Source organism: Hippocampus guttulatus, chromosome 21 (assembly GCF_054856545.1).
Source record: "Hippocampus guttulatus isolate MCC_2025c chromosome 21, RoL_Hgut_1.0, whole genome shotgun sequence".
In the NCBI taxonomy this organism is placed as follows: domain Eukaryota; kingdom Metazoa; phylum Chordata; class Actinopteri; order Syngnathiformes; family Syngnathidae; genus Hippocampus; species Hippocampus guttulatus.
The window spans coordinates 10,201,353-10,227,773 of NC_141281.1; the positions used below are offsets into that span (position 1 = coordinate 10,201,353).

Below are 26,421 nucleotides of genomic sequence, written 5' to 3' on the forward strand. Positions count from 1 at the left end.
AAGGAGCCGGGGCGGACGCGGCCTCATTTAACACGGCTGCAGATGTTGCGCGGCGCTAATTAGGGGCAGCGGGACGCAGGCGAACTTTTGCACTTAGACGAGGGCTGCCGGCCAACGCGGCTCCGTACGATTAATTAAGAGCGACGGCTGTTAAAAGTGGATGGAGGCTCTGCGCGCTTTCAGCTCACGTCTGAGTTCTTTAAAATCAGTCGCAGGTCGATGCAGGTTCCGTTCGTCCGACCATCGCTAACCGACGCGGCTAAAATGTCGTCATTGCAGGAAATATTCTGTTCTGCAAACTTCATCCGCATCCAAGTCATCACCGCGAACCAGAGTTTGATGACTTTGGACAACAAAATTGGAGTCCTTGTTGTTTTGGGGAGATTCTGGTTAATATTTCAAGACTTGAGAGAACAGTCAATAGCGGCGGCGGCGGCTCTGGTCTCAAAGCCAAGCGGTGCCATGACGACAGCTATGTTGAGACGGCGTACCCGTGAGAGACGGATGAAGGCACAACAGCAGATCAAGTCGCTGATTGTTGTTTTGGGGGAGGGGGGGGGCAGGGCAGGATGCCTGGAAGTGGCGCCGACCTGCCAGTTGGTGAAGAGCCCTCTCCTCTCCACGGAGAACGCTCATCCATCTATAAGCTTCCCCTCGGGAGCCGGGCCACGCAAAACCGCAGCACGATTGGTAGCGTGCCGGCGGCTCAGCTGGGCGGGGTTAAACCTGCTGGCCCGTTTCATATTCATACTCGGCGGGAATACATAAGCAGTCCGTCAGGTCATTGCCCGCTGTCAGGAGGAAAAGAGTTCTCTGGAATTATTTGGTTTTATTCTACTTTTTTTTTAAACTTGAAAGGCTCGGACAGCTTTTTTGTTCGGCCGCGGCGTCCTTTTGACAGATGCCAGGTGATTTGGGTTCGCCGGGAAGGCCGACCTCGGGCCGCTGCCACCCCTGATCCGGCTCCCGCAACTGGCCGTGGGGGGCGTCTGAAGACTCCGTTTGCCATGCTCAAACACTCCAAGAACAAAAATGTCTCGTGGGTAAGCGGAGTGTTTGCCGCGTGCGGAAGCGCTCGTGTGTGTGTGTGTGTGTGTGTGAGGAGGACAACTACAACAGATTACCGTTGGGCTCCGGCCGTGCGTTTCCGCTGGCTTTTGATGCTCCTGTGCCCGGCGGCCTTTCCAAAGAGAGGCTTTAGAGATTTAACTATTATATAACGACGAGCTACTACTACATGTCCACTTTATAAAATCTGCCGGACCGCTGTGCCAACTCTCATGGCGGTCCGAGGGAGCTAGCGACGAGCTTCGCAATTGTCGCCTGACTCTCAAATTGCGCGTTTGTTCGCAATAATGCGAGATAAATCACTTCATCATATTTATTTATTGATTTTATTTTTTTTTTGTGTTTAAAAAAAAAAAAATTGTAATTCTTTGCTGGTGCAGCAGGATCAAGGCAGATCAGAGTGAGAGTGGCTCTGCCGGGATGAAATCGGCTACTTGGGCACGTGTGTGTGTGTGCGCGCAAAGAGGAGCGAGTGAAGTTATGGTTCACTTTACAAATTTAGCATTTATGTGTGCGCATAACTCACCTTGCGTTACGTTTGCGGTAGCGGAGCAACTGTGCCAGGTGTAGCTGACGCTGTCATCGACCATATGCTGCGAATCATCATTACCGGCTGCAGTAACGCTGCATTTTGTGTGTCGATTTGTGTGTGTGTGTGTGTGTGTGTGTGTGTGTGTGTGTCCAGCGCATCATTAATGATGCGCTGCTGTCTTTCTTACTCAAGGCAAACTCTGCTTCATTCAGCCCCGCCCCCACGGCCCACCCCCACCCCCGCCCCAGTGCTTCCACACGGTGCATATGTTGTTCGACTGCGCTGTCCTCAGACTGAACCTGAATGTTTCCTGCGCATGTGGCGTAGGAGTGGGAGCACTGCACTAACGCGTCCGAGGTGCATTCAATGTCGACGCCTTTCTTTGTTGGTTTTTTTTCCTCCATCTAACTGTCAAGTCAATCCAAAAGCCAGCGAAAATGACTGTTTTGGTTGCGCCATTCCTCGCCACCTGACTGGTTAGCACGACAGACTCACAGTGCAGAGGTGTAGGGGTCCCTTTCCGGCTCCGGCCTTCCTGTGTGGCGTTTTGCATGTTCTCCCCCGTCCGTGCCTGCGTGGGTTTTCTCCGGGTACTCCGGTTTCCTCCCACGTTCCAAAAACATTCATGGAACGCTTTAAATTGTCCCGTGGTGTGATTGTGAGCGCGATTGGCTGGCAACTAGTTCAGGGTGTACCTCGCCGACTGCCCGAAGACAGCTGGTATAGGCTCCAGCACACCCGCAACCGACCCCCGTGCGGCTGAGCGGATGAGAAAACGGATGGACTTTTTTGTCGCGGTTGTACTCTCCATGCATTGCGAGATATGAGGCCATGCTGCACACTGTTCATCCTTTCGTCGTCCTCCATCGTGAACCACCGCAGGTGTACCCTCGTCCATCCGGGAAAGGCTAATGACTCTGAGACCCATGATGCAGATTATTGCACCAGATGTTACTCTCGGTTTGTCTTGTCCAGCAGCGTGATGGCTCCAGACCAGCGGTACAGCATCACATTCACTTCTCAGTATCACTGAAGCTTTTTAAAGTCGCAACCCCCCCCCCCCCCCCCCGAACAAACAAACATGTCGTCGTCTGCATGTAGCTCCTCCCGCCCCCAATCTTCCTTGTTGAGTGCCATCTAGTTAACCTCGCAACAGATGTCACCCTATGAAATTAAAGCTTAATACCCGGCCAGTGGGATAAACACTTCAGAGCGAACCATGACACCGCACAGCTTAAACGCTAGACTTTGTGTTGCGCGCGCGTTCCGCCTCAGCTGTCGTCACTCCACACGAGCTGTGTGATGTCTTTTTGCGGATGGCCACATTCTACTAATTTCTGTTTTTAAATTTTTTTTTTATATGTCACTTGGGTGACACGGGTTGTCTTTAAGAGGCACTTGCCGGGTGGCGCCGCAGACATTGTCTCCTCGCTGCCTCCGTCCGCCGCTTACACCTCTGGCTTAGGCTACTCTGAGTGAAAACCGAGGATCTGCATTATTCAGTTGCCGTCGCGGCCGAGGAACAGAGCGGCGACAAAAGTGGTTTCCGGCATTGAGGGGGAGGACTAGCATGTCCAAGAAGCCAAAGGTAAAAAAAAAAACAAAAAAAAACAAGCAACAACGCAGAAGCTTGTCCTTCTTCCCGTGTGAATCGGCTCATGTCTTACACCGGGGCTGCTCCCGTGCTCTCTAAATATTGCATGTCGAGCTGCATTTCTCGAAACCTTATTATTTGTGCATGGACAACGATAGAAGCTCGGTGGAAGAGTTATGTCAATGGATTGAATGTCGACGTTACCGATCAGCTGCACTGTGAGATCTTATGGAACAAAAGTCCGGACAAGAAGTTGTGCGGGGAAGCTAAATCGACCGACTCAGCCTGACTCTGGACAAAACTTGTCAAGACAAAACGGTCTTGTTTTCAAGCGTGGACACATTTTATAGTTGATTGATGATTTAAAACACAGGTGTCAAACTCGAGGCCCGTGGGCCAGATCTGGCCCACCACGTCATTTTATGTGTCCCGCGAAAGCAAATGAAACATGCTAACTTCCATGATGCTCGCTAAAATCTCGACCAAAATTGAAAAAAGACGTAACCAAACCCCTCATTACAGTAACTTAAACAACAGTTGAATAAATCGTTATCATTGACTTTTTTTTAAAATTTGGTTTCAGTCATAGCGGCCCTCCAAGGGAAACGGTAACTAAAATGTGGCCCACCACAAAAATGAGTTTGACATCCCTGATTTCAAATGATAGGGACATAATGCAGTACTGGACTCAAAATCTTCAAGGGGCCATTGGAATTTCGGTCTCGGCCTTCCTGTGTCGAGTTTGCACTTTCTTCCCATGCTCCACAAGATTGCTTTTTTTTTTTTTTTTTTTTAAATGTCAATACACTTATCACTCGTTCTAATGCAAGGGTGTCAAACTAATTTTTGTCACAGGCCACATTGTAGTTTCAGTTTGCCTTGGAGGGCCGTTATGAATTTTGGGAAACCATATAAATGTTTAATCCCCTCCACATGTTACATACACAATAAATTGGTGGATGACTAGTTTTAAAATCAGAAGTCGAGAATGACTATTATTGTGGATTACATGTTACAATTTGAAATTTTGCCTCAGACTTTAGCAAGCATCCTGGAACTTGACATGCTTGATTTGCTTTCGCGGGCCGCATCAAATGAGGTGGCGGTCCAGATCTGGCCCCCCGGGCCTTGACTTTTGACACCTGTGTTCTCATGGCTTAAAATGACAACGTGAACAACAACGCTAGTCTTGCCAAATGGGACTGTTGCCATGTTTACGCTCCACGGACAGACGTCGTTTTGTTACATTTTAGGACCCGTAAGCCGCAAAGAATTTCATGAACTATTGTGCAACCTTAATCATCCTCGTGACATCGAGGATTGATGAGTTGACCTGTGTTTGGCATTAGTAAAGTACATTAGTCCCCAATTCATTTCCCCCTCACTACTATGACTTTTTTTTCTTTTTTTTTTTCATGGAAAGGTACGCTTTCATCTTTGCTTTGACTCTAAAATCCCGGCTCTTTGGAAAGTCCGCCAAATCTCCTTACAGAGAGACGCAATCATTCCAAAGTGAGTCCGGGATCAAGTGGACACAAACAATCGTTCCCCCTTCTGGGGTGATATTGTGTGCAGCATGTCCATCGAAAAAGAATTAAACGGACTCCTGTTTCAAAGTAGGAAGTCTCTAGCTCTCAATACATGCGCCCTTTGTTAGCATGTTAGCTTGTTAGCTGGTGTTTCCGATTGACAGCGGTTACTATAGTGGGCAGCTTATCATCTTATCAGGCTAAATTTACCAATTTAACAAGTTTGAGGTATGTTACGCACTTTGTCATCCGACCTGAAAGTGTTTTCACGTTTTACTGTGGACATTTTTTTGAGTATTTAAGAACGTTAGCCGCTGCAGCGTTCACCCCTTGGACGCTCCACTGTTCTTCTTGTTCTCCCTTCGTCTCGATGTCTGTAATTAGAGATGGTCCCGCGGCTCGAGTGACGTGGTGTGTCCCGTTTCTAGGTAACCTCAGTCAGACGCTGGCTGTCCGCCCTCGCGGGCTTTCATTAGTTGTGAATCCCGTCGGGGCCCCGGTCGAGATTTTCCATCTGTGCTTTCATTTGCTGTACATTCTCAAGATGGTATTTATGATAACATACAACATTGGGATAGCGTTTAAGTTTAATTAATTTGTTGGCGAGAAGACTATCGGACCCTTTAAGACCTGTTTTTGTTTTCTTTTCTTTTTTTTTTGCTCTGAATCTCTTAAATGTTGAGAAAGCCACAGTGACATAATAGGCCATCAACGAAGTGAGTTGTTGGGATTGCAATACTTCCAGGAAAATGTAAAGTTTTATCAGAGTAGAACGATAAGTCCTCACGGAGTTTTCTTAAGTGCGTAATATGCACTCTCGGCAAGTCTGGAGTCGACTGTTGAAAAACACCTTGGTGATTGGTGTGTTTTTCCAGACTTTTAATGCCAGCCACGATTTGTTTAAAAAAACAAAAAAATAAAAACACATGCCTGACCGGCAAAGAAAACACGGTTGTTGATGCAGGATTTTGTTTTTCTTTTCTTACAATAACTCAACGGCACCTCGGGTCAGTTGCGGTTTTGCTGTTTTTTTCACGTCATCGCCAGGCCAAATGAATTTGTGATCCCTTGTCTGTGCTTTTGGCAACGTGAAGCCCGTGGACTGTTTATGTGAATTGGGAGTGACTTGAATCCACATTGCTCTTGAACCGTTTGCCAACAACGTCCATTTTACCACTCCAGCTCGAAAATGGCCTGGTAGCTGAAGCCGGGCGGAATTTTACTTGGCGCATATCGGGTTGCGACTTTGTTTTTCTTTACATATAGCTCGCCATGAAGCTGAGCTCCATTTTTATTTTTATTTTTTTGAAGGACTAAATGTGTGGCTAGAACGCTATTTAGTCCTCATTATTTTTGTAGTTAGTTTTGAACCGAGGTCAAGAAAAATTGTGGCCAGCTCTTGAATTGCGCATCTGGCCCGCGGGCCTTGATTTTTTTTAAACGTCTGGTCTCCGCTCACTGCGTATATTTGTGTGATTGCTGTTTTACTGCCAGGGTTTTCCCCTGGCTCCAATTGAGGAAGCATTGGTGTTGTTTTTCTAATCATGAGCGCACCGCGCCCTTGACTGGTTCAAATACCGTATTGGCCCGAATATAAAACGGCCCTGATTATAAGACGACCCCCTCTTTTTCAAGACTCAAGTTTGAAAAAAGACTTTTTGAGCACCAAATTAAATGATTCGAACAATATAGTTGAGAGAAAAAGCATGTTATTTTGCCTCATTCAAATCTTAATATCTGAACATTTAAATATGTAAACTAAAATGCAATCACATCATAACTTCTCCTCAGCTGCCGGTTAACCTGGCCGATCTTCGACCCACTTTTCTCCAGATTGTCGCTACGTTTCTACATTTTCTGTTATCTCTTTTCTTTCTTACCGCTATTTTTTTATTTTTCTTCTTCATGCTACCGCTATTTATATTTTTCTTCTTCGTGGCAGGGGTTCGCTTTGGCCTGGGGAGTCAAATTCAGCATTCGCTTCAATGATATATGGCGCCATCTAGCATCGTGAATGGGTATAACGTCTAGACCCCGAATATAAGACGACCCACCGTTTCTTGTAAGTTGTCAGCGTTGGCCTTTGCGCCGCTGTCAGTACGAATGCCTCTCTGCGCTTGTTTTTGCGATCGATACTCCAAAGGTGACGCAGGAGTTCCTTTAACCTCAAACGGTGGAATCACGATGCGTCGCCTTGTCACATCTGGCTGGTTTGTCGGCGAGAGATTGTGATCGTGCACGTATTTTTAGTTCGTAGCTCGTGACACCAGCTCCGACTTCCCGATCGCCAGCCTCACACTCGGCATGTGGCCTTTCCTCCCTCGAGGCCTGATCTCAATTCGTCTGACCTTCATTTTGACGCCGCCCGAGTTCAATCGCCCGGCAGTGTGTTAAATCTCGACAGTCACCCCCCCCCTTTTTTTTTCAAAACAAGGGACAATTTCTCGATTACAGTGCAAACAAAATCCATCCATCAACACGTCAGGCTGACAAACCCCCAACAAACGCGCCTTGCTGAGACGAAACAGGAAGCAAATAAAGGTGTGACGTTTGTAGCTTTTTTTTTTCAGTACTTCCCTGCGTAGAGAACGTCCGTCCTTCAAACCGACATTTACGTTGCTGTTTTACGCTTGAAGGCGAAGCCAACATTTGTCTTGCGTCAAGTCAACAATTTGATTGATAACTGATGCAATTTAGGCACGTCCAGTTTGCGCTTTCCAGAGCTCCATCAACGAAATCGCCGAATTGTCTTCAGTCAGCCTGATGCTGCAGGGCCAGAGTTGAGGTTCCTCTCGACACCATTGTTTTGTCAGGTGCGGTCTACTCTTCCCGCCGTCACGTGCCGAGCACACGCTCTGTAACATAATCCTCGCAGTGGGGTTAACCCTGATCAAACCCAATCTAATCCAGGATTTAGCCTGGGCCGCCCGTAAAACAACTCACTGAGCGGGAGAGAGAAAAAAACAAAAACAAATCTGGCTTTGTGGTTGTAGTTTGTGTAACAGGTTCTTATTGTGCAGTTCTAACACCGATCCCATTTTTTTGTTGGGGAGGGGGCAGTGTAACCGAGCTGAGTCTCACGTTTTTAAAACATTGCACCGTTTTGATCAGAATATGGCGGGCTCCGCCAATTGAGAGTGTGCAAAAATTTAGGCGATCATTTTAGTATATTTTGATTGATATTGTGAACATTAAAATCAATAAAATAAGACTATTCCCCTTTTGTCACATTATGAGTAACAACCCCGCTCCCCTCGAGAAATGGCAACTTTTCGTGGTTTCGGCGTTGCGTCGTGCAGATGAAAGGCTTCCTGGTATCTCGCTCTCACCAACATGTGTTTCAGGCTATACAGTCAGTCGGGGGCGGGGGGGGGGGGGGAGGGGGACATAGCCTCTTCTTCGGCACAGTGGACCTCGTGTAAACGCCACAGATGCGCAGGCATTAAAAAAAAAAAAAAACAAAGGGGGGGGGGGGCTGCGGCTGCTTTCTGGAATTTTCAGGCCAGCCCCGTTGGCCAGAGATCTTCCTTGCTTACCCGTAATGTCTGTGTGTGGGAGGGACAGAGGTTGGGGAGGAAAGGGGAGGGGGAGTGGGAGGGGGGGGCTTGTTTTTTGGGTCTGGTGGACGGTTGTGGCGTTCCGAAGGAGTAGACTCCCAGCGTGGGAAAGACACTCGTCCTCTCTCCATGCCTCTTAAGTAGGCCACAGGAGGACCAAAAGGGAACTTTTTATCTCCTCTCCTGGCTCATTTTGGCGTAATGGGGGGGGGCTTCCAGAAGCAAAAAGTCTGAGGAATTCCTGTGCTGCGCAGCAAAGATGGGCAGCCGCTGAGATTTTCTTTTTTTTTTTCCTTCCGGCAGAAATGTTTCACTCGGCTAGTGAGGACTCAGATTTGGTGAGTTTCACAAAACTTTTTTTTTTTTCTCCTCCACGCTATTCCGAGGTTTTCTTCCTTCCTCTCTTTGCGAGGGGAAGGGCTTGGGGCTCCGTCAGAACGGAGGCTATTGGGACACATTTTAAGGGGCGTTATCTGACGATGGTACTTCAAGGTAGTACCCCTTCTTTTGTCCTAGGTCCTCAAACCTTGCACCCTTTTGAATATTCAGCTCTCCACCCGGGAGTCCGTTCCCAACGCAGTCTTTCGACGTACGCCTGAACTTTGTAACCTCCGCAGTGGCATGCGCTCGGCTCGTGAAGTCAGCGCGTGTTGCACCTTCTCAGCCGTAGCTGCGTTTCAAGTCTCGCTTTGGAGGTTTGAGTTGAGGCTGTGGTAAGGGAGTGAATGCAGAACGCAAAGCCGCATTGGGACCCGGAAGAGACAATCACAGCCTTTGGCTTTGACACGCAGCAGACGTCGTATCGTGTAATCGGATATCGGATTTGACAGTCCCCGTCAGTTTGATTTGTTCAACCCAAAAGAGCCTTGAAGAAAAATGGGATCAATTATTGATTACGACGACCTTCCGGACCTTTGCTTCAAGAAATGCTCTTGATCTGGACCTTTTAAAAGTTTCGTCGAATACCCTGATTTTGATTCATCATGAACCTAACGTGCATGTTTTGGGAATGTGGGAAGAAGCCGGCGACCCCGGATAAAACTCGCACAAGCACTGGGAGAGCAGTCCACAAAACCAGATTTGAACCCGGAATCTCTTCCTGTGGGGCAGACATACTGACCACATATGCACCGTGCTGCAATAACTCAATCGTCGTCTCCGGGGATTTTTTTTTCGTAATTGTGCGACATTATAGCTAGCCCGGCTAACTAAGACTTGGCGTAAGAAAGCTAGGCTATCGTCCGAAAGCGAAATGAAACCAAACCGTATAATGATGTCACACTCGCTTCATCCAGTCCACATGACATAAAAGCAACGAGGCCGAACGCATGAATCCCCGACACGCTCCCATTTGTTGGACGTTAGGTTTCAGCGGCGACGGTTAGCCTGCCGCTCGTTCCGCTCGCTCAGTCAGCCCTCATCAATCATCTAGCGGTCTTACACCTCACACGCCAGGAAGCTGCCGCAATATTGATGACGCCGGCGTAAAATAGAAGCGTCCCCCCCACGCCACCCCCGCCCAATCCTCACAGCCCGGCCTCTCTCACTTATCTGTATCCTCTTCATCGGCCGTCATCCTATTATAGCGCTCGCTGTCTGCCGAGGGAATGAGCTGTTAGATAAAGACGATCCTCGCAGCGAGTGGGGGATTGACTGCTAATGAGAGCGATGTCAGCGACGGCAGCCGCCAGTTGCAGGTAATATTTATTAGCGACCCGGGATTAGACCATAATACCCAGCGAGAAGTCCGAAAAACAAAAAAAAATGTATTTTTTTTGTTTTCCCGTGTGCTAGAACATCATTCATTTCAGTTAACGGTAGCACGGGCACCCGCAGCGGCTCCTCTCTGTCCTGTGTTTGAGAGGAAAGAAATTTCATCTGTGCTGTATGTGGCACATGTAGCACATTTGACAATGAAGTTGACTTGAACTTAATGAAAAGATTTTAAAGATTCTTTTATTGCTTATATATATTTTAAAAATTTTATCACAATAACGAAAACAATCGCAATTAGTTTTTCGAAACCGTTCAGCCCGATTCCAGAGGCGGAATATGACAGGAGCGTAAGGCCTCAACGCCCGAGACTCTTCGCCTGCACCCGTCTGTATCGAAAGCAACTGCCGTGGCTGCCGCCCAACTAATTATGTAAATGCGGAAAGCGGCATTGGCTGTGTCAACGCGCAGCTAACCCCTGAAGCGAGTTTTGTCTAGAAGGGACCGCCGAATAAATCCCTTCGTTTCTTCCTGTTCATTCTTCTTATTGACAAAAACCAAAACAATCGGTATCGACTTCCGATTTGTTTTGAATCCAAAACTGCGACCCCGCTCCGCGCTCCCCGTGTTTTGCTAGCCGTGCTATCTCGCCGTGTGATTGACAAGCCAGCAAGTCCATCAAGGCGATGGGCCGATGCACTTACCTAATGCGCTGGCTCTCAGATTGCTGGGTAAACACTTTTCATAGGCCTGGCGGTGTCACCTTGATGTCTGTGCGGCAAACCCCCCCTCATCCCTCTTTTTGCCACTCCGCAAGACTTATTATCCCGTCCCCCCTCCGTTTTCATCTTGTTGTTTTCTCACGGTCGCGCAATTAGCAAATTTTAGTAAGCGCAGCACGTAGCAGGTGGCTGTCAATGGGCGCCAATTGTTTCCATGAGTCGAACGAAGTAGCGCTGACGGACAGATGGCAGAGGAGAGAGAGAGAGAGAGAGAGGCGGCCCCGGAATGAGTCACGACGAGACCGAACTGGCCATTGTCAGCCTGTTGACTTGACAAGCAGAAAAACCGAACATGATTTGGCCGCGTTCACTCATCAGCATGTCGGTTAATTTTGCTTTGCGCGAGGACAAATTGATGAAAGATCACGTCAACGTGTTGTGATGAAAGGGCATTTTCCCCAAGAGGAAGTATCGCTCCTTATTTTGACACGACTAAAAGTATTTACATTATTTGGGCCGAAGTTGGCTGGGAAAAAAAAAAAATCTGTCTGACCATACAGAACGACAACAAAGAATCCCCGGCAGAAACTTTAGTTAGTCCAAATCCAACAGCGTATTTTAAGATACTGTATATTTACTCGATATAAATATCCTTTTTCTCTCTCCTGAGGAGGAAGCCAGTCGTGCTGAAGGTCACTTTGTAGAAAACGCAACCCCCCCCCCCCCCCCCCCTCTTGAGTGAAGCCGTAGAAGCCAAAGAGCTTTAATGCACTGTAAAATCCCTGAGGGAGATGACAGGAGGCGGCGCTTCTGACGGGATTTGCCTTGAATGCAAAAAAAAAAAGGTGAAGATGAACATTTTGGACACTTTAAGTGAATGCGGAGATGGAAGACCATTCAGGAAAGAGTTTCTCCAAGCAGACATAGGCCGTGTCAGTGAGCATGATGCCATCTGTGTCCTGCCATCATGCTAGGGACTTGACACCTACTCGGGATCTGGTCCCGGATTTCAGGCTGTTGTGTTCTTGCAACGGCTAGCTAGATATCCAACCAGGTGCATGTCAGGTTACGGATTTGGAGGCGTTTGTGTCAGTCAACCGCTGTCTGATATTTTTCAGAATGGCAACATGGTTGTGCTCATCCTTTGACTGGCCATGGCAGTCAAAGGATGTCATCAAAGTCATTGATTTTTGATTTGATGACAAAATTGTCAGTTTGTTGACATTGACGTCTAATGAGTTCATCCATTCATCTGTTTTCTAATCTGCTTAGCCTCACGAGGGTCGCGGGTGTGCTGGAGCCAATTCCAGCCGTCTTCGGGCAGTAGGCGTGGGGACACCCTGAACCGGTTGCCAGCCAATCGCAGGGCACACAGAGACGAACCATTCGCGTTCGCAGTCACACCTAGCGACAATTTAGAGTGTCCCGTTCACCTTCCTTGCATGTTTTTGGAATGTGGGAGGAAACCGTAGTACCCGGAGAAAACCCATGGAGGCCCGGGAGAACATGCAAACTCTTTTATCGCGCCGTTTTTTCTAATTTGATTTATAATAGATGTAATTCGAATTCATTTAGCAATCGTTGCTTGAGACAGAAAATTTAAACCAAAAAATAATTTAAAAAAAAAAGTAGTACCCGGAGAAAACCCACCCAGGCACGGGGAGACCATGCAAACTCCACACAGGAAGGCCAGAGCCGGGATCGAACCTTGACCTCTGCACTGTGAGGTCGACGCGCTCGAATGAGTTCAATTAAAGAAAAAAAAACATTTATACGTGACCCTCATGATGACGAGTGTGATGAAAAGACTGCTAGATGGAAGGTCCCTTTATCTTTTTAAATCCTCGTTGTGTCGGATCTAGCTTTCTCGCGCTAAATTTGCATCGCTACGCTCCGGCTTTTCCTTTCATGTTGGTTGCGTTGTTTTGACATCTCCAAGTGAAAACTCTTATGTTGATCGGTTGCGACGGTCTCTGACGATTAGCGCGTCAGCTTTTGATGTATGGTTAGGGCTCCTCGGGGAGAAAACACAAATCTTTAAAAATTTTATATCGCGCGTACTGCGGCAGCCGACGCTCCCACACCGGATGACCTCCGAACTCGCGCAACCCCGCGACCTGTCAGCGGCAACAGCATGCGTCATCAGCGCAGCGCCGGCGGATCCATTTTTAGTCACCGCTCTCATCCAAGTTTTTTCCTGCTCCTCAACGGGGTCGGGAATCTTTTAATTAAACGCGCTAATTACGCTCATTTTTCCCGTGCGGCTTTGCGACGGTCGGCGATGAATCTCTGCGACACTGCCAGGCCCCTTCGAATTTTAAATAGCGACGTCTTTTCTGTCGCTGGCTGAACTCTCAATTAAATACGTTGCAACACGGACTCCAGCGGACACTTCTGTCGACGAATCAGCGGATAGCCTTGTGTGTAGCCCCGCCCCCACCAGTCTCCCACACTGCAATGGGAAAGTAACAAAGGAGTACTGAAAACGATGACTGTCTGATTTTCGTGTCGTGGCAACGCAATAAGCTGCAAATATAACCGAACCGAAAAATAAACACCAAGCGTGTCGCAAAAGTGCACTAAAAGGGTACAAACTCGGGAGCCATTACAGCGGAGACGCAATCGATTGCGTGCAAAAGTAAAAAAACAAAAAAAACAAAACAATCCACAACGCGAGTCTCCGGACTCGCTGGTTTATTATGATTCAATTCTTTGCCGACCAATCAGCGGTCAGCGGTGCTTCTGGCTCCGCCCTACACCAGCAAACTGAAAGCTTGCGCCACTTTCTGAAAGGTGGGGGGTGTTCGAGTTGGACATTTTGAGACCATTGATGAACAACTGGGGGAAAAAAAAAAATGTAGCAAAGCGTACCACTGCGACAACACTCCCGACTTGAAAAGCGTGGCTAGTTCGATATTTGGGTCTCTTCACAGTGTAAACAATTTCAACAAAGGCAAGTGTGTGCGGATGATGTAATTGCAGAACAATACAGCATCACCGGTGCAGAAATCAAGACCCTTATTCCACTAGTTGGGGTGCGCGGGTGAAGGGGGGGGGGGTTCTGACCTTGTAGATTCCAACAAGCTGTCCCGTTACTCCACACATCACTGACATCGTGTCATGTCCCTGTTACTTATTACGGCGAGTGGCACACGTGCACGAGAAGCCCAGCCAGAGCCCCGCAATGCGAGCAGATGAATGCAACGTTAGGGGGTAACTGAGGGGAAGAAAAAAAAATGTGGGGAGTGACGGAGGAGGAGGAGGAGGAGATGGAGGGAGGGGTGGACAGAGACAGAGCGGCAGAATCACTGAAATAGCACAGGCGAGCTTGTGACAAACGCAGAGAGCCCGGGCTTACGTCAGGGTAGCGGCGAAGACGGCGGCGGCACCTGCGAGGCTTCATTAGCGCCGAGGAAGAAGAGTCGGGTCAGGCTGATGGATCAGATGTTTGCACGCGGCGCGGCGACAGAGGAGAAGGCTTTTTAAGCGGAGATGGGAGGATGCGACACTTCGCTGCCCACCTGACTCATCCCGGGAGTCGTCGGCACCTGCTGCAGCCCGCCTGAGGAGACCGGGGGGCTGAGATCACGCGGACGCCTCATCAAACGGCGGGGTCGAGCGCAGCTGCGGCAAAACTGAAATGAAAGCGGCATCCCCAACCCCGAGAGAGGCGTTGAAAGGGTGCGGCCGTTTACGTGGCGCCAGCCTTGTTTCTACCTGTCGCCGTGAAGTGGACCGCAGCGGTTGCGGGTCCGAGCGTACTCCGAGCGTGAGCGGTAGCGGCATCGGGAGACCGAATGACCAGCGTGGCTGATGAAGGCCACCTGGATCCGCCTGCTGAAAAGAGCTAAGGGAGGTCGCGTCAAGAGCTCGGATGCCTACGTAAGCAACGCGTTGCTTCGCAAAAGTTGTTTGCCGTCTGCTGCTTTCTTGCATGTGTGAAGCCAACCCATGCCTACCGCTGAGCTTTCACGAAGCTTTTTGGGGGGGGGAAAGTAAAACCTCGTAAAAACGAACAAACCTGCTCTAAAAACGAAAAAAAAAGACAACTACAATGTAAAATCCAAAACTATTAGAAGGTTTTTTTGGAGTCAAAAAAGATGTATGTATGCCCCCCACTTTTCAGTGACCAAAAGTAATGGGACAAATCCTTTGCGGTCAATCTGAGCCTCAAATCAGGAACTCCCAGATGCTGGATTTCATCCCCGTTGATCCTCTGCCAGCTCTCCACCTGCAACTTGTCTTAAGTTCCTCTCGGACATATTCCCTTCCGTTTTTGTCGTCTGCAAGTGAAAAGCATGCTCAATAGGATTCAGGTCGGGGCGACTGTTCCGACGCATTTGGCTGAATATGAGCAGATAACGCAAACAACCACTTCTGTATTGTTCCTGCTGCTTTTTGTCAGCAGTCACAATAATCAAGACTTACAACGGAAGCGGGCGCCACATGCCACCGCCACGCTTTGTTGCACCAGTCCGATTCTCCTTGCACAATCGCAACAGCGCTGCCATGCTGAATCGGGTACCGTCGACAACAATCCACCGTGGCGCGCGTGCGACGGCCGGATGATTCGAACGGGGCACCGCTGATTATACCGGAGACAAATTCCTTGTGTGTTCTACATACTTGGCCAATAAAGATGATTCTGATTCTGATTCTGAGCGAGGGGAAGGCTATTTTTAACTCGGACGGCGGCGTGTTGTGGTGGCGCGGCGAGATGAATGAAAAGCCCTCGTGTGGGTGTCAAAAGTTGCGGATGAGCCTCCGCGCCTCGCACGTTTGACACCTTTCGACTCGCGAAAGCCAAACGTCCTTTGTAGGGCCGTGGGTTGGAATTCATCTCGTGATTGTTTTCAACGCGTTTAATATGCTTTGTTGAAGGGAGAATATGATGTTCATAATGCGTAATGTAGAACGGTCATACAAAAATAAGAGCCCAAAAATGTACTTTAACTTATTTAATTTATTTTCTCACATGCTGATTTAATGTAAATATAATAATAATGCATTTTATTTATAAGCGCCTTTCAAAACACTCAAGGACACCTGACAATCAAAACAGGAACAATAAAACCACAGATAAAATGATTTAATTTACATTTACGCGTTTCGCTCTTGTTCATTGTTTGGCTCGATTTGATACGTTTTAATTTTTTATGCAAGCACGTAAATATTAACTGAGGTGCTTTGTATTTATTTTATTTTGATATTGTTCTTAATTTATTGATATCAATTAAAAAATATATACAGGGTATGTATATTTTCTACAGGTAACATATTTCCCCTCATTTTTATGGTGCTGTATTTATATATTTTTTCAAATAATGAATTTGTTAATTGATTTGTATTATTTCGTTAATTCAGGTTTTATGCTTGCGGCTTTTTGGCGTATTCTTTCAGGTGCTTTACCTACTTTTCATTGATATTTTGATTCTTTTTTTTGCATTTGTGCAGGTGGTATATTTTTTATTTTGAAATATATTTTCTTATTTTTTTTTTCAAATGGTTTAGTTGGGACTAACTTTTTTAAAAATATTTGGTCAATACTGTACTCTTTTTTTTCTATTTTAGGTGCTATATTATTTTATGAAATATTGTATCAACAGCATCTTTCTTTTTTTCAGGTGCTCTATTTTATTTATGTATCCTCTAGTTTTGCTTTATTTTGTTTGCTTTTGGTCGGTTGTTGTTCTTATCTAACTCAGGTGCTCCAGTTTTAAGCATAAAGACCCAAAAAAAAACTCATCGGGAGTCTTAAGTATCCTCGGAAGAAATTTGAATATTTTAAAGCAAAATAAAAGCTGCCTGTCTGGAGAAGGAGTCAAATAAACCCAAGTGTGTTGCGTCGCCTCCGCAGGGTTCGGCCGATTCCTACACCAGCCGTCCATCAGACTCGGATGTGTCTCTGGAGGAGGACAAGGAGGCAGTGCGTCGAGAGGCAGAGAGACAAGCTCAGGCACAACTTGACAAGGCCAAGGTACGCCACCCGCCATGCCCGAGACCGGCAGCCGCACCCAAATCGCTATCACAAGAACCAGATCGCAAATCATAAAGTTAGATATATTTTTTCTGGATCTGGAGGAAAATGGAATTGTTGGAACTGTGTGGGAGGTGCGCACTGTTTATTCTAAGCCATGCTTTGTGTTCTCTGAGAGGGTTGCAATTAGTGTGGCGTTACATCATTCAGACTTTTTTTTTTTTTTTTGCTTTGAGTTGCAATTGCAAACTCAAGATACAGTAGCAAACGTTTCAGCAAAAGAAGGAATGGATTGAAAATGAGAAAGATGAAAGAAAAAAATGGACAGCTCTGCTCTCGTCTTTATCGATCAATCAACTGGTCTCCGATCAACTTGTCTCTGGTTGTTCATGTCGGAACAAAAAGGTGCTGTGGAAGTTGCAGCTTGAATAAATGACGAGCATTTTTTTAAGATTATTTTGGTTGTTTATAACCTTTAAAAAATGTGTGTGGTTCACCAGCATAAGTTAAAGATGCAAAAACTTAGCGTTTACGTCGAAGACCTTCGAAAGCAAGACAAGTGGTAGAGTTGTAACGAATGAAGCGAAAAGCCTCAGTGTGAACAGAGCTCGCAACCGTGAAACATCGCTATCATAGGGCCGATGTGACAAACCGGAAAAAAAAAAAAGGGCTGTAGGCGTAAAAAGCAGGATTACAACTGTTGAGAACAAAAACGAGGCTGTGCTGAAATACAGTACTTCCTGTTTCGTTCTTTCAAATTTGCTGTCTCAAACTAAATAAGTGTTGCGCTATCTCGTGGTTGATAGTAGGATTACACTCAATATTATAAACAAGAGTGAGACCAAAAGAAAGTCGGTAACTGCGCAAAAATAATCTCTTAATTCCGGGGACCTTGAATTTAGATGAGATTTGTATTCAATTGGCTCCCATGGAACGTAAACATGGATGCATACAAAACGTGAACGTTTGAATTTTGTTTTCACCCCCCCCCCGCCCACACACACCGCTGTCAATATGGCATCCCGAGTGAGAGTTCGTGTTGCGCAAGCGGCAACGGAGAGCTACGATTGGGTCGGCGGGCGTGAGAGCGTGAGGCTTTTGCTATCCTGCAACGGATGAAGCTTTTAAGATGTTGTGAAGCCAGGAATACACACTGGACCACCCCCGCGAAACCTTCACTTGCAGTCATGTGACAATCTGCACAGAACGTGATGATCTTGCCCATGACATGCAAAGCCGTGTTTGTGTGTCCAGAAAGTGTTTTGCAGATGTATTGCAGGTACCCGATATGGAGAGATGATTATAAAAGATTTTTTTTTTTTTTTTTTTTTAAAGAATTCTCTGGTTCGCATTGTGAATGTCACAGCTCACCTGTTTTGTGGCCTCGGTCTCACGATGTGAGCAATGCGAGCCTGAGGGCAGTTTGACGTCAGTTCCAGTCAACAACAGCAGGGGGCGATGTAAGGCTAAAATGGCAGCCCTCAGAGATGGATGAATAATCAGAATACCTTGCTTAGACGAGCGCGAGCACACGACATGCAACTAGTTCATCTGGTTAATTTGCTGTGCCGGCAGACAAAACCAGTCGCGTTTGCCGTCCGCACGAACGTCAACTACAGCCCCAGTCACGACGACGATGTGCCCGTACCCGGCATGGCGCTCTCCTTCGAGGCCAAAGACTTCCTTCACGTCAAAGAGGTGACAACCCCGATTGCGGCGTCACGTCACCTTTTCCCGGTGGAAGTGAACAGCTGAAGATCTTTGCGTCGCTTTGTTTTAGAAATTCAACAATGACTGGTGGATAGGGCGCCTGGTGAAGGAAGGCTGCGAGATCGGTTTCATTCCCAGTCCGGTGAAGCTGGAAAACACTCGAGTCCTCCAAGAGCAGAGAGTCAAACAGGGCAAGTTCCATTCCAGGTAAAAAAAAAAAATATATATATATATATATATTATTGAAACTCATTCACTCCCAAAGACGTTTTTAAACGTCTTTTCAGACTTGGTCTAGAATTGGCTGGTACTGAATGAGTTAAATTGCTTTTTTTTTTCCTGCGTTGTGTATCGCCTAAAATGCATCTCTCAAGCCTTCATTTCCATATTGTTTCAGCAAACTGGGAGCAAACTCCTCCTCAAGTTTAGGTGAAGTAGTTTCAAACTCCCGGAAGTCTACTCCTCCTTCGTCCGGTAAGTGTCACGCGTCGTCAGTCCGACATTCCGTTCCGTTCTATTCCCCCCCCTTGATAATTCTTAACCGCCGTTGACAGCCGTTGACATAGACGCCGCAGGGTTAGACCCCGACGACAATGAGCCACCGGTCAACCTGCGCTCCCCTCGATGCGGCGCTAACACTGTCACGTCCCCCTTAGCAAAAGAAAAACGAATGCCCTTTTTTAAGAAGGTAAACCGGACGGCGGCAACTTGCTCTTTCCGAGTTCCTGCGCTCGGCGAATGCTGCATCTTCCTGTCCTTCGGCAAGCACCGCCAGCATGCGCCTTTCTTCTTCTTCTTCTTAACTTTTCTCTCTCTCTGCTCACCGCAGCCAAGCAGAAGCAGAAGTCGGTAAGTTGCACCTGTGTACTGACTCCGCCTTCCTCCTCTGGCCTATCCTCCAATGTAGGAAAAGAAAGAACCTTTGACATGACGATGACACGTGACGCACACCGAGCTTACACGCCTGACTTTTTTTTTCTTCCCTTGTTCACTGATTTCTGGCCAAAGCTTGCGATGGCATTCGCGCTTGTGAAACGAGCTGATTGATGAATGAAATGTTGTCTTGTTGCGCGTCCATCTTTTGAATGGGTCTGCTTGCTCTCTGCAGACGGAACACATTCCTCCATACGATGTGGTGCCTTCCATGCGGCCCGTGGTTCTCGTTGGACCGTCACTGAAGGGCTACGAGGTGCGTTTAGAGCCCCGTCGTTGACGTGCGGCACAAATGCGGCGCACGCGACGCTCGCGTTACAGAAATAGACGGTCGGTAAAACTCAAGATGAAGCGAAACGCCAGCACGTTAAATCATTTCCAGCGAGTGGCGCAGCTCGACGATTACATTTCTTGGCCCCGTGAAGAGGGGCCAAAATCAGTCGAGGGTAAACAAACTGATACTAAAAAATTAAAATCCCTCTGAAATTTTCATGCCACAGGAAAGATGATTGATGTTCAAATATTTGATTTCACTTTCTCCATCCTGCTTCCAGGTGACGGACATGATGCAAAAAGCGCTGTTTGACTTTTTGAAGCACCGATTTGAGGGACGGTAGGTTGTCATCCTGCTTCCTTCCAATCCCCCCCCCCCCCCCACCCTCCCACCATCCCACCACCCTTTCCCCTGGGGAGTGAGTAACAAGTTGGCCCGGGGAGAAGCGAGTGTGTCGCTGCTTTAAATAGGCATGCCCTTAATAGGCCATGGTGGACTTGTTTGAAGCCGAGCAGGATTCTGCTTTTTCAGCGCGGACTCGTCTGAGGCAGGGAATACATATCTGTGTATACACACACACACACACGCACACAACTTCGCAGGTGCCGCATTTACTCTTTAGGCAGGGTGAGGCATTTACATATTTAACTCATTCACTCCCAAAGACGTTTTTAAACGTCATTTCAGACTTAGTCCAGAATTGGCTGGTACTGAATGAGTTAAAGAGAGAAAGAATTGTTGGTGCGCCACCAGTTTGAGCATTATGACCATTCCATGTACATGTCATAACATGACACTAAAATAAAAAATAAAAATGAGGGTTCGCCATGACCTTGTCTAACCTTGCCGCTTTGTTTTGGCCCGCAGTATCTCCATCACTCGCGTCACGGCGGACATCTCGCTCGCCAAGCGCTCCGTCCTGAACCATCCGAGCAAGCACGCCATCATCGAGCGCTCCAACACGCGCTCCAACTTGGGTAAGATGGTGGTCTTCCAGTATGTCGTGGAGAATTGAGAAATTTCACATCACAATTCTCCTGACCGAAACCATCGATTATTGATGTGAGGAAAAAAAATGTGCTACCCTGCTCATTTAGCTGGAACATAAGAAGTTGTCATGTAGCTATTGTCCAAACAACCGACTTCTCGCCGTGAAGTCTTCTTATGTCACCAGTCACTCTGAGCCGCCTCCTTGATTCTCCCAAATGCCCTTCAAATATTTTTAATTGGCCCTCTTTTTTTTAGCCGAGGTCCAGAGAGAGAGGGAACGTATCTTCGAGCTAGCGCGGACGCTGCAGCTTGTCATCCTGGATGCGGACACCATCAACCACCCATCCCAGCTGGGCAAGACGTCCCTGGCCCCCATTATCGTCTACGTCAAGATCACCTCCCCCAAGGTGAGAGTCACTCAAGAGAAGAACGTCCGCATGATGGCAATGTGGACGCTATCCCGTCGATTTACATTGTGTGGAGAAGGAAACTGCTCATCTGTTAAGAGATGAGAAACCCAACGCAACATATCGGAGAAGCTGATTTGACAGCATTTTTATTATTTATCTATGATTGGTTTAGCATTATTTTAATTTAGAAATATTACTACATTTTATATTTAAATACAAATATTTCAATAAAATTATTACAATTTATATTAAAATAAAAATATTACATTTAAATGTAAATACAAATATTTCAATAAAAATATGGTAAGATTTAAAAAATAAAAATACTTTTAAATATTCATTAATTATAACACTACAAATATGTCAATATTTTAGATGAGGCCTGTTAAATCTTTTTTTAAATTTTTATTTCCTGTGTTTTCAGGTGCTGCAGAGACTCATTAAGTCGCGAGGCAAGTCTCAGGCCAAACACCTCAACGTCCAGATGGTAGCGGCCGACAAGTTGGCACAGTGCCCGCCCGTAAGCCACCACAGTGAACCGCAAACCATCACACTTGTTCGTCGTTTATTTTTGCCATCGTCGTTTTGCTTTTCGACATGGGTTTTCTCTCGGCCGACCCCTCAGGAGATGTTTGATATCATCCTGGACGAGAACCAACTGGAGGACGCGTGCGAGCACATGGCCGACTACCTGGAGGCCTATTGGAAGAGCACCCACCCCAACAGCTGCGACGCCCCCGACCCGCTGCTGACCAAGATGCCCGCTGCCACCTTGCCCTCCTCCTCGGGCGTGCAGGTATCGAATCATCACCACGTGTCAATTATATCAACGCATTGAGGTTTGAACACGAGCTATTCTGTGTAAATGTCGATTAGACATTAGACATTGTTCCAGTGCTGCCGAATAATACATGTTTTGCAAAATATATATTATCAATATTATATTTGAATTATAGTAGCGTGTAATTTGATGTAAAAATACCGTATTGGCCTGAATATAAGACGGTGTTTTTTGCATTGAAATAAGACTAAAAAAGCGGGGGTCGTCTTATATTCGGGGTCTAGACATTATACCCATTCACGCCGCTAGATGGCGCCAGATACCATTGAAGCGAATGCTGAACTTGACTCCCCAGGCCAAAGCGAACCCCTGTCACGAAGAATAAAAATAAAAATAGCGGTAGCACAAAGAAGAAAAATAAAAAATAGCGTAAGAAAGAAAATAATAGAAGAGATAACAGAAAATGGAGAAACGTAGCGACAATCTGGAGAAAAGTGGGTCGAAGATCGGCCAGGTTAACCGGCAGCTGAGGAGAAGTTATGATGTCATTCACATTTCAAAAACCAGAAGCCATTCATTTACGAATGCGATTGCATTTTAGTTTACATATTTAAATGTTCAGATATTAAGATTTGAATGAGGCAAAATAACATGCTTTTTCTCTCAAATATATTGTTCGAATCATTTGTTTCAGATGTACTGTAATTATTTTCTGGATAAAAATTAATTTGGTGTTCAAAAAGTCTTTCTTCAAACTTGAGTTTTGAAAAAGAGGGGGTTGTCTTATAATCAGGGCCGTCTTATATTCGGGCCAATACGGTACTTGAATTGCAATTTGGAAATGACAATGAAAAAGAATTAATATAATAGTAAAACGAAATTTAAAAAAACATTAAACTATATAGTACAGTAAGAACAAAAGGCAAAATTACTCCCAGCCAATCAAAAAGCACTAAAATGATTTACAGTATCTTGTAAAAATTTACATAAAAAAAAATCAATTCATGTATTTTAGCAAAAAATAAAAAATAAATCTTGACCAATCAAATTCACAACAAAATACAGTAAATATCCCAACATTAATATTGCAAAGTTGCTTGGCTGATATTCCCTCACGTTTGACGTCAGGGTGGCGGAGCCGAACATCGATCGGACAAGGCGCTAGTGGAGAGGAAAGGCTCCAGAGAGTACCACCATCACCACCAGAACCAGGACCAGGACCAGGCCGACGGCGAGGAGGACGGCGCCGACGAGGAGGAGCGCCCGCTGAGGACAGAGTCGTCCAGGAGAGGACCGCCTCCCGCCCAGCACCGTTCTTATTCCGCCCGGACTGAGCACCACAACCACCACCACCACCACCACCGACACCACCACCATCACCACCACCACCGAGGCAGGGGCCTCGCCCGGCAGGAGACGCTGGACTCGGAGAGCCCCGAGAGCCGCGAGAACAAGGACGCCGCTTACACGGAGCCTCACACTCAGCTCCTCCACCAGCACCACCAGCCGCAGGACGCCGAGCAGGAAGAGGCGGAGGAGGAGGAGGAGGAGCAAGAAGAAGAGGAGGAGGACTTAAGGGAGCCCCAGCAAGCCCACCGGGACCACAACCACCATCATCATCACCACCACCATCATCGTTCCAAGGAACGCGAACAGGACCACAATGAACGTAACAAGCAGCGCACTCACCACCATCACCATCAACAACAACAACAAAGGTCGGCGCGGGACCACCACCACTACAACAGAGAGCCCAAAAAGAGGGGCGATGCAGGGGAATGGGCGGGAGACTCGTACATCCCCCAGTAGACCGCCTTTTAACTGCCCTCCCCCGAGGATCCATTTCCTCCCTCCGTTTGTGCTGCTACACCTCCAAACCACCGCATCCTATTTATATCCACTTCCTTCCGGTTTTTGACGGCAGCGTTTCTATGATCTAGATACAAGCATAGAGTGGATTTGAAAAGTCTGCACACCCCTCTTCAAATGCCAGGTTTTTGTCATTTCAAAAAAAAGACCAACTATTGTCTGACCATGTCAGGAAAGCCGACTAGAACATCTGAACTTTAATCAGAGTGAATCAAAGGCATTGCTGGTACAAGGGTTCCAATCCACATCCTAAGTTTGTACCCTGTAAATGTAACTAAAGCGATGCAAACTACCCATCCATCCATTTTCCCAACCGCTTTATCCTCATGCGGGTTGCCGGTGTGCTGGAGGCTATCCCAGCTGTCATCGGGCAGTAGGCAAGGTACACCCTGAACTGGTTGCCAGCCAATCGCACAGACGAACAACCCTTCACCCTCGCAGTCACACGTATGGAGAATTTTGAGTGTTCCGTTAACCAAACCGGAGTACCCGGAGAAAAGCCACACAGGCACGGGGACGAACATACAAACTCCACACAGGGAGGCCGCAGCCGGATGCGAACCCATCACACCCGCCCTGTACGGCCTACGAAACCAGTCAACCGCCGTGCTGCCCCCGAACGAAGCAAATAAATACATTAAAAAAAAAAAAATCAGAAAGCCAACTACAACATCTGAACTTTATTCAGAATGAATAAGGAGGACTTCATTGCAGGTGCATTGTACTGACACTCATGTTCGAATGTGATTGGTTCACTTATAAGAGAGTGTGCACACTTGAGGAAACATAATTTCACATTTAATTTTTCCTTTTAAACTTTTTTTTGTTTGTTTTTCTGGGAAGGTTTTAGGTCACATTAATGGTGGAACGAGTCTGGCGTGGTCTGACTCTTTTAATGACAAAAGTCTGGCATTTGAACAGGAGTATGTCGGCTTTTTATACCTGCATACACCTGTATCTATGCATAGATCCTCATGGATATGCATGAATGTTCACCTAATATGCATATTTGATAAAAGAAAAAGCATGACTTTTTGTACATGTACTGAGCTGTGATTTTTTTTCTCCCCCCCTTCATTACTATTTTCAACCTGCAACTACTTCACTGATGTTTTTATCTTTCAGACATCCTTCCAGAATTGATCGGTCGAGTGATATGCCGTTCTTTGTGTTTGTGGAAGGTCCTTTGATTGGCGTTTTTAGAGCTGTGGGAGGAAGAGTAAGTCTATCGCCGCCTTCTTTTCACATGAGGAAATACAATACAGTGTCCATCAGGGGCGGGCAAAGTTTTACGGCAGAGGGGCCACGACATTTGGAGATATGGTCCCCCCCCCCCCCCCCAATTTTTTTTTTGAAAATGTCTAAATATACGATACACATTTATTTTTTATTTTAATTATGGATTTTTCTGGTTAATTCAGATTTCATCCATCCATCCATGTTCCCAACCGCTTTATCCTCATGCGGGTGTGCCGGAGCCTATCCCAGCAGTCTTCGGGTAGTAGGCGGGGGGACACCCTGAACTGGTTGCCAGCCAATCGCAAGGCACAGAGAGACAAACAACCATTCACGCTCACAATCACACCAAGAGACAATTTAGAGTGTTCTGTTAACCTATGGTGCATATTTTTGGAATGTGGGAGGAAACCGGAGTACCCGGAAAAAACCCACGCAGGCCCGGGGAGAACATGCAAACTCTTTTAGTACGCCGTTTTTCAAATTTGATTTATAATTGATGTAATTCCAATTCGTTTAGCAATCGTTGTTCGTTAAACCCAAAAATAATTTGACTCCTTTTTAAAAAAACGTTTACGATTTAGAGAACATAATTAGAATCAACTAATTATGTAATTATCATTTTAACTTTTATTAGATTTTTTTTAATGAACCGTGGTCATGTAGTAGACATCATTCCATACTTTGCCCACTCCTGATGTTCGATAACACACCAAATTCATGTTTGAGCTTCTACGGTAAAAACACTCCTTCATCTCACTCCGGAGCTTTTGAAACTTCAACCTCCAGAAGTGTCTCGTTTGAAATCTAACGGTACGGCGGAACCAGCAAAAGTCACATTTGGACCGATCGTCAATATGTGTGCTTGCATAACATGCACAATGGTCGACCTCGACCACTTTGAGATGATCGGTGAAGGAAACTATTCTCTCCCATTCCACATCACACGATAATCGATCAGCATCGTCAGGGTAGGGAGAGCGCTCAAATTATAGATCAAATATATATATATATATATATATTTTTTAAGGCTACATTGATAGCAGGGCAAGTTTTTAAATGTGTAGTAAAGGCTCCTAGAATAGTTGCGTTGCTCTTTTGAAAACACCCAGGCAGCCCCCGTCTATAAATAGTTTTTCTTCTTCTTCCCCTTCGCTCTTTAGACGCTACTGAAAAATTGAGTTCGGCTCGAGCGGGGCCGTCGTCAAGGCAACATCACCACCAAAGGAGGGGATGAGACTAAAATAGGCCCGGAGTGGAGCACCGCGGTGTTTTCCTTGGAATCCTGCCAGCTCGACAAAGATCTGTAAATTAGCCTTGAGATGCGCTAACTCCATTTTCACTGGCTCCGATAAATTCATATCTGTCGTGACCCCACCGCTTCCTGGTCTGCGCGCGCCGGCCGGAGAGGAATCCACCGTCTCCAAGGCAACGGTGTCGTCACCGTTGTCGCAGCAACGCCGCTGCGTTCGCCGTTTAACTCTGTTTATACGGCACGCTTGAGAGGGATTTTGTTGACGTGACGC

General features: G+C 46.6%; 1 protein-coding gene and 1 long non-coding RNA gene across 9 annotated transcripts; one reads left to right on the top strand and one right to left on the bottom strand.

Moving 5' to 3' along the window:
- Nucleotides 1-126: 126 nt before the first annotated feature.
- Nucleotides 127-24,704, top strand: cacnb2a (calcium channel, voltage-dependent, beta 2a). 8 transcript variants are annotated; one of them, XM_086101429.1, is made up of 13 exons: nucleotides 127-1,043; nucleotides 16,573-16,692; nucleotides 18,268-18,390; nucleotides 18,473-18,609; nucleotides 18,800-18,876; nucleotides 18,957-19,090; nucleotides 19,511-19,591; nucleotides 19,890-19,948; nucleotides 20,477-20,586; nucleotides 20,855-21,006; nucleotides 21,434-21,529; nucleotides 21,635-21,805; nucleotides 22,919-24,704. In XM_086101429.1, the coding sequence occupies exons 1-13, from the start codon at nucleotides 570-572 to the stop codon at nucleotides 23,597-23,599; spliced, it is 2,415 nt and encodes an 804-aa protein (XP_085957555.1). In that variant the 5' UTR covers nucleotides 127-569; the 3' UTR covers nucleotides 23,600-24,704. The 8 variants fall into 8 exon arrangements, with proteins under 8 accessions (XP_085957555.1, XP_085957556.1, XP_085957559.1 ...); XM_086101430.1 differs by lacking the exon at nucleotides 18,957-19,090 and adding an exon at nucleotides 19,232-19,251 and having other exon boundaries at nucleotides 131-1,043; XM_086101433.1 differs by lacking the exon at nucleotides 127-1,043 and adding an exon at nucleotides 2,790-3,188.
- On the bottom strand, nucleotides 11,477-14,555 carry LOC147187098 (uncharacterized). The gene is made up of 3 exons (XR_015098948.1): nucleotides 14,433-14,555; nucleotides 14,074-14,350; nucleotides 11,477-13,932 (listed from the first exon to the last, which is right to left on the bottom strand). It is a non-coding gene; the product is annotated as an uncharacterized LOC147187098 (long non-coding RNA).
- Nucleotides 24,705-26,421: the final 1,717 nt, after the last annotated feature.